The sequence below is a fragment of the Pezoporus wallicus genome, unplaced genomic scaffold (assembly GCF_028554395.1).
Source record: "Pezoporus wallicus isolate ANWC-B61680 ecotype Strahan unplaced genomic scaffold, APGP_CSIRO_Pwel_v1 contig_9913, whole genome shotgun sequence".
NCBI classification, from domain to species: domain Eukaryota; kingdom Metazoa; phylum Chordata; class Aves; order Psittaciformes; family Psittacidae; genus Pezoporus; species Pezoporus wallicus.
Genome location: NW_026640215.1, coordinates 537,740 through 545,470, shown reverse-complemented (window position 1 = coordinate 545,470; position 7,731 = coordinate 537,740). Strand labels below are relative to the sequence as shown.

The 7,731-nt window shown below is 44.8% G+C and overlaps 1 protein-coding gene and 1 long non-coding RNA gene across 5 annotated transcripts in view; one reads left to right on the top strand and one right to left on the bottom strand.

Moving 5' to 3' along the window:
* Positions 1 to 1,239: 1,239 nt before the first annotated feature.
* On the bottom strand, positions 1,240 to 3,155 carry LOC130603943 (uncharacterized). Its single transcript, XR_008973326.1, has 3 exons — positions 2,911 to 3,155; positions 2,457 to 2,538; positions 1,240 to 1,688 (listed from the first exon to the last, which is right to left on the bottom strand). It is a non-coding gene; the product is annotated as an uncharacterized LOC130603943 (long non-coding RNA).
* KAT6A (lysine acetyltransferase 6A) overlaps positions 1,608 to 7,731 on the top strand; it is a 30,279-nt gene continuing 24,155 nt past the window's right edge. For 2 of the 4 annotated variants that reach the window (XM_057418095.1, XM_057418092.1), the window contains exons 1-3: positions 2,845 to 2,990; positions 4,370 to 4,419; positions 4,534 to 5,304. In XM_057418095.1, coding sequence (XP_057274078.1) covers positions 4,702 to 5,304 — 603 coding nt within the window. In that variant the 5' untranslated portion in view covers positions 2,845 to 2,990; positions 4,370 to 4,419; positions 4,534 to 4,701. Of the gene's footprint in view, positions 1,702 to 2,844; positions 2,991 to 3,280; positions 3,449 to 4,369; positions 4,420 to 4,533; positions 5,305 to 7,731 lie in introns of those variants that run through there. The other 2 variants (XM_057418093.1, XM_057418094.1) reach the window with 2 other exon arrangements.

Genomic DNA, 7,731 nt, shown 5'->3' with positions numbered 1-7,731 from the left:
CCGGTTTGTTTTCGCAGGCCACGCGTCGATGCAGACCACCGGACGCGTTACGGGCCCGGTGGGCACAGCGAGCCCCTGGACTTCCGATGGGGCAGATGCCACCCCAGGTAATTTTGCAGTTTTACCGCTCTGCTGGAGCGAACCTGGGCTCAAGAGCGATGCCAAAGCGCCCGGCGCCCCGTTAGGTAACTGGATAAGCAGATTACCCTCACTACCGGGGCTGGCGGCGAAGCCCGGGGTCAGGGTTGCTGCCCCAGCACCGCAGGACTCGGGACCGAGCCGTTACACCCAACTGAGCCTCACGACTGAGGGCAAATATCTCCGAATGTGGAAGATGAGTAACCTGAACGGGTCTGTGATGCGTGTGCAAAACATGGTCCTGCTCAGAGCTTATACTAGATCTTATTTTATCTTCATACGTTGTAGCTATTTTACTTCCAAAAGGGGTGGAGATCAGTGTATTTGCTCTGATACTACTTTTTAATACATCCTTACTTAAGGTATCAGGTAATTCACTAAGCACTAGTTGAGCTTTCTGCTATAGCAGAAAATAAGGAAGGAGAAATGGCCTTTATATTAATTTCTTGGTTATGGTCATGATTTGTAACAAATGCATTTTTAAGCATCAAATAATGCTTTGGAAAAAAAAGCCTAATTTAATGTGTAATTAATTACACATTTGAGAGCAGCAAAAGGGACTATTTTGTCATTTAATTACAGTGCTTCTAAATTTAAAATAATAATCATTTTAATACATCTCCAGTTTTAACTTAAAGGTATTGTACAGGTTATTTCATCAATCTATGAGAATGTTGGAGAGAAAATGGGAGTCATACGGGTATCACAAATGGAAAGCAACAGCACACAGGTAAATTGACTGACGACATAAAGCCTTTATCCATTTGGCTCTCTGAGGAACTCAAAACCTTTCTGTTTTTAACTTGGACCTTAAAATCAGCAGTCATGGTATATGTCTTTTCAATACAGGCAGCTTTTGTCTCAGTTTTGACTGTATCATACACTGTTTAAAACCTGCTATTTCCCTCTGACTGCTTGCTCTCATCATCAAAACTGCTAATATTTCACCAGTTCATGAAGTTCTCACTTCTGTATTTTTTCCCCACTTACTTCAGTTTCTTTCGCCATCAAGAACATTGGTGTCAATACAAAAGCAACCTGAGGGTAATTATTTCTGCACACCAAAGGAAAAGGTTGTTGAGAGAAAAGGGGAAATAGATCTCTGCTTTAAGATCAGGCAGGTTTATTATAGCATCTTGCTGGCACCAGCAGAGAACAGTCTGTAGTTACACCAGTGTTTGCGGCTGCAGAAATGCTGCCTGGCTGCTTCTAGACTGTCAGCACAAAGATCATGTTTTGTTCTAAAAGTCGGATCCCACAGTGGCTCAGGAGCTAATATAAACTGGAACCTAAGAGGAGAACATGGCAGAAGATGCTGCCAGAAGAGAATTTCACTGTGTTGGTTGATTTACTGACAGCTTGAAAACTCCCACTTGAAGGGCTTTATACTTCTGTACTATGTATGCCCTCAGAGAAACCCAAGCACAGTCGCAGACAGCGCTACAAAGTGGTGTTGCCAAACCATGCACTGTCTTTATCATAAAACAATTCCTCCCCATCTCCAGTTTGCCAGATGCAGGAATTCTGGTGATTTAACCTGTTACCCTGTGCTGTGAAAATAAAGTAGAAGAAACCAGACCATTTTTAACATTTATAACAGTGAACAATCCCAATTCATTTTCCAAGGGAACTAATAATAACCTACTGCCAATTTTGAAACAGAATATAGTCTACTATGCGTTGCAGGAACGCAATTGGGGTTCACTGTTATGTACCGTATCCTCTTAGTCTTTTGTAACTGCAAAATATATCTCCATTAGCTTTTCTGGGTATTGCTTTGTAATTTAGGGCTCTGGAAGCCATAAACCACCTGAAAACTCGGGAAGAGGTGGGAAAAGACATTAATGGCTAGGGAGAATCCAAGCCAATCCTGACAAGACAAGGCCATACCTCTATAATCTACATGGCAGAAACAGAACTGTTTGTACAGTGCCTTGTATAACAGCATCTCAGCCTCAATTTGCTTCAAGTAATAAGTATTTAACTTTTGTGCTGAAAAAGCTTGTTAAAACATCAAGAAAGGCCCTCTTGCTCAACAGAGAAACATCTCACCTCAAGACCCTAAACGAAGCCATTCAGAACACATCACAAGTTTGTTTTATCAACTCTTGTCTCCACAATGTTTCTTAAGATTTTCTCTTTTCTAAAACGGGAAGCTCACATTAAACTTTACAAAATAAACCTTATCAAAGAGTCTTTTAAGGCTAAAGAATAGCTATTTCGTGACGTGACACACGTGGTAAACTGCTCATGCTTTGGTGGAGCGTGTTTTACTCCACAAACTAAAAGGTATGGAAGACGCCAGTCACACGGATTACCTCACCAGGATGCCTTCAGCCGTGCACGGCTCTCCCCGGCCTCACGGCACCGTTACTCCAGGCCTCTCCATCGCTTCGGTACCTTTAAATCAGGAAGAACCCCGTCACCGTTCCAAACGCGAGCTTAGTTAAGCCCAAGAGATGGAGTTCCCTCCTTACAGCTTCCAACCACCCGTTACCACGGCACGGCCTCACCCCGGCCCTCCCTCCCGGCTCTCGGCGGCACCCGGAGCGTGCCCATACCCGCGGTGGCAGCTCCGGAGCGCGGAGGTTGGGGTGTGTGGTGGTGGTGGGGGGGGGGGTCCCCTCATGGCGGTGCCGCCGCAGCCCCGTCCCGCGGCTCTTCCCCGGCGGCGGCCGCTCCCGCCCCGCCGCGCTGTTCCCCGCGCGCGCCCCCGCCCGCCGCGGGCTGTTCCCCTCCCACGCCCCCTCCCCCCGCCGCAGAGCTCCGGACCCAAGATGGCCGCCGTGTCAGTTTCGGGCTTCGCCGCCGTCCGGCCTTTGCCTCTCGGTTCCCGGCTCTCGCAGGCCTCGGTGAGTAGCGCCGGCGGGACCAGCCCGGCTCCAGAGGTTGGTGCCGGGGAGCTCGGGACAGGCGGCCGGCGAGATCCGTGGGCCTGGGGAGAGGGAAGGCCCACTGGGCGCTCCAGGCTCGCGGCCTGTTCCGGCCCCGCCGCCGCTCTGCGCCAGGCCCGGACCCGGCCGTCTGAGCGAACGAGCGCTCCGGCGCCGGGGCCGTCCCGGTGTCGCCCCGGCCTGGCCGGGCGGTTACGTAACGCCCTGAGCACGGAGCCCCGCGGGGCCGGGCCGCTGCCTCTTCCCTGGCCCGATGTCCCAGGCGCACCGCGGGTCCCTCCGCAGCGCTGGACCGCGGGGCGAGCGCCGCGTCCTTGCTGCTCTAAACGGTAGTTGTGAGTGCTCCCGGCGTGGAGCTGTGCGGTGGAGTCCTGTGTCTGCATGCGGATGTGTTCTGCGCGGTGATAAATTCTTCGGTACTTACTAGAAAGCAGAATGAGCGGACAGTGCTGATGAGTAGCTTGTGGCTAAAACTTCCCTTGCAGAAAATCGCTATTCCTTGTGATAAGCAGTTTGTGAATCCATGTTAGTGTACTCTTGCAGTAGAACTTCAGCACGACGTACTGTTATCAGACTTGGAAAAAGTCTTTGTCAAAGACAACTAAAGGCTTTGAAGAGCTTCGCACCCTTCATCTGCATGTTTAATTAGCAGTGTCATAAGCATCCCTTCTTCATTGTGTATGGTCACCTGTTACTTAGTCCTCAAGTGTTTTCAGTGTGCCTCATCTATACTGAAGATTATAATGTTGTATTCTTCTTTTCTATGGTCTCTGAAAGTGGAACATTTAATTACAATCTCTAGTTGCAGTTCTTCACTTTTTTTTTCCTTGATGGAACATCTCTCATTGCTTTTCTTAGCAGGAGGGAATCAGACCTATGATTATGCTCCTGGAAGAGCTCTGAAAGTTTCTTGCTGTTTGCTCAAGGTTCTTGGGTATTCCTACTGCTTTCTGTTGAAGTTTCAGGCAGTGTCTTCCATGTGTTAAAATGAAGAGAGCTGCTGCTTTTTTAAGATCTTTGTTGTGTGCCTCCCCCGGCCCCCAAATGTTCATTTATGTTGTGCTGAGCAATGAGATAAAACTTGGTATAGAATTTATACTGACTTACAGATTAAACTGAAAAGGGCAGACTTTTTTTCTCTAGGTTGTGTGAATGATTTCAGTGTTAAAGCACACTTTTATTAGTAGTGAAGATAAAACCTTAAGTATTACTTCAGTGTTTCAGAACTGTAGTAGTAGATTAAAAGTCTGCTTTGTGTGTATTAATGTTGGCTGCTAATTTGTTTTCCTCTTTTTCTTGTTTCCATTGGCAATATCTCTCTCCTGGTTTTCTTCCAGGCCTGATGTTACAGTTCTTCTTAGTGTGAGTGTGCAGACCAGAAGCTGAGGTGAGATATGATGAAATCTGTATGCATTTGTGGAAAATTTTTCTCTTGAAGTTGTTATGGGATTTATTGGAAAGAATGAGGAAATTTCTAATTGTTTTGCTATTCTGTCTTCAGTGTGAAAACAAAGAATGTTTGAGCAAGGAGGAGTAATTCAGAACAGAAAACGTGTATGCTATGGTTAGCTGGTTCCTGTCACTCGAGAATCTGTTTTCTCATCGTGTGAGACTTGTTCAGCATCGGGATAAAGGATAACGACTCTATGGATATACAGAATCCTTCACCATGGTAAAACTCGCCAACCCGCTGTATACAGAGTGGATTTTGGAGGCAATCAAAAAGGTAAAGAAGCAAAAACAGCGTCCTTCGGAGGAGAGGATATGCAATGCAGTGTCATCTTCACACGGTTTGGACCGCAAAACTGTTCTCGAACAGTTAGAGTTGAGTGTTAAAGATGGAACTATTTTAAAAGTCTCCAACAAGGGTCTCAACTCCTACAAGGATCCTGATAATCCTGGGAGAATAGCACTTCCGAAGCCTCGGAACCATGGCAAGTTGGATGGTAAACCAAATGTGGACTGGAATAAACTTATCAAACGGGCAATTGAGGGCTTGGCTGAGTCTAGTGGCTCATCCTTGAAGAACATCGAGCGCTTTCTGAAAGGGCAGAAAGATGTGTCTGCGTTATTTGGAGGTAGCGCTGCCTCCATTTTTCACCAGCAATTACGATTAGCTGTCAAACGTGCTGTTGGCCATGGAAGGCTTCTTAAAGATGGACCTCTGTACCAACTCAACACTAAAGCAACCACTAATGCTGATGGGAGGGAGAGCTTTGAGTCTCTTTCCTGTCTCCCTCCAGTGTGTCTCCTTCCCCATGAAAAGGATAAGGTAAGGCCCAGTTTGCATGGATGTTTTCTTGTCATCAATGAAATGTGTCAATACAGGGTCGTAATTTGAGGTCAATGATCTGTTTAACTTGCATCTTGTAAGTTAGAAATCATTAATATGCATTTAGGATTCTACTGTGACTGAAATTCTGAGTGTGATCAGAGGAAGCATAGTAGATTTGTACGTGTACCTCAAAACGTGAATGAACTGTTGTCAGTGATTTACCTCTTAACCCTCCCATACAGCAGGATTGAATGTATGGGGATAGGCTCGATCTGGTTATGTTTATAAAGCATAGGATGTGAGCCTTCTCACCGTAAGGTGAGGTGGGTTCACAAAGCAAAGTTGAGATCACCTCCAATTTTCATGTTTTCATTTGACTGCCAGTTAAACTTCTCACTGGGACATAGCTGATACAGCAACGTGCTGATTAGCAGTTGTCATAGAGGCTTTCTTTATTCATATTTTTTTATTCAAAAAAGCACTTTCTGTCCCAGAACAGCTTTGCTGTGAAATAGGAAGAAAACGTATATAGAATATAGCAGTTGAAAAGTGCAGTCAGAGGATGTAGACAGTGGAAATGCTGGAGTGAACACTCATGGACTTCTGTTCCCTTCTGTATGCCTCCCCTCACCTGTCTTAAATATAGTTCATTATACAAACCAAAGCATTTTTCGGTTGTTTTCTTGTATGCTTTTCCCTTCTCCTTTCTTCCATCCTTGTGCATGCCAAAGGTCTTTGACCCTCCATTCCTAATGATGAAGTTGTTGGAGTGAAATTCATAGCCAGGCAGTATCTCACCTGTCCTTGTGTTGCTGTAGAGGCAGTGTAAAACAGAAGTCTCTCTTGGTTTATTGAAGGCCAGTCTGCCAGTAATTCATAGGGCTTCTATAATGTGAAATTACTTTTTTCTAACAGTAATAAATACATTTTTCAGCAGTGTTGGATTTTTGTTGTTGTTGTAAATACCCACTTCAGGGATGAGTTGAGTGTGTGATGCTCCTGGTATTCCAGGTGAGCTTTACTCTCTGGTGAGAGGGCTGCTTTATGATCTATTAGGGTTTGAAGACTTAAAACTACAGAAGTTCTAATTTAACTGTGGGAGCTCTATTGTGAACACAATACTTGGCTAGTCAGAGTATGGTATTGTGAGCTGGTGGAACATAGGAAGTAAGTATTACTCTGTGCTGGAAATTCCAGCAGCTTCCTCTATCCTTTTTTCAAGTGTTCTGTCTACAAATGTTTCCTATGTACTTCAGTGATACCTGTAATGAAATCAGGGTAGCTGTAAAATGATATAAAAACTGGATTTAAAGAGGCCTAGGACATGAGATACCTGACTTGAGAGTGGTAGAAACAGTGGAAAACATGAGCTGTGCATATTATTATTAATGCAGCATGTTTTGCAGCCTGTTTGGTCATCTTCTAACGTGCCAAAACTGGGGACTATCTTGATACTCTTTCAGATGAACTGTTCCCTGGGGTTTTCTTAAAATAGGATATATCACAGAGTGGTGAGTGATTAATATGGGGTACTATAAATACTGAATTTGGTCTGTGGTTTGTTTTTTGTCCCCTGGAAGAGTAGCTTGTTGAGTTCTTGGGTGCATAAACCCATGCACATTTGTATGTATGTGCATTTTGGGCTGTTAGCTATGCTCCCTAATTCCTTTCCACCTGCTCAGGTGGAACATCCAACATAAGGATGCACAGTAGCTATAGCAGAAATTTTGCAAGGCATTTCCTGCATAAATTCTTTCGGGCTTGTGCTTTGTGGGGTATTTTTTGTTGATTTGGTTGTTAGTTTTTATCTAGTTGTGGGTTTGTATGTGTTTGTTTTCAACGAGCATCCTCAATTCCTGCTCTTTACGTTCTCTCTGTGCTGTGTAACCCGTGCTGAGTTTTGTAGGAGTTTAGGGCATTTTGAAGATAAGCTATTAAAACATCTATGTAGATTGTGCCAGCATTAATTGACTGACAAGTCAGTGGAAGCCAAAACTTGAGCTCGTTCCACATGAATTTTAAGACAGTTTTGTTGGTCTTGTTTGAGGTTTGTGTGTGTATGTTTTTGGTGGGGGGTTGCACAGACACAGAAGATCTTCCTTCACTGTTTTGTGTTAAATCTCAACCAGTTCTACAGATGGAAAAGGCTTACTGTGCTGTAGTCATTTTCTTGACTTACCGGGTGCTTGGGAGTGGGGAGGGATTTTTGTTTGGTGGTGGGTTTCTTTTGTGTGTTTGGTTTGGGTTTCAGTTTGTTTTCCTATTTTTTAATGGGATTATTCAGTACAGATCCTTCTGCAGTATGTGACAGTGTTTCTCCTGATTCTTACAAGAGCCTTGGCAATGAAACACGAAAAAAAGCTCAACCTCCCAAACCTGAGAAATCTTAATGACCTGTGTCTTTGCTGCTGTTAGTCTTTTATC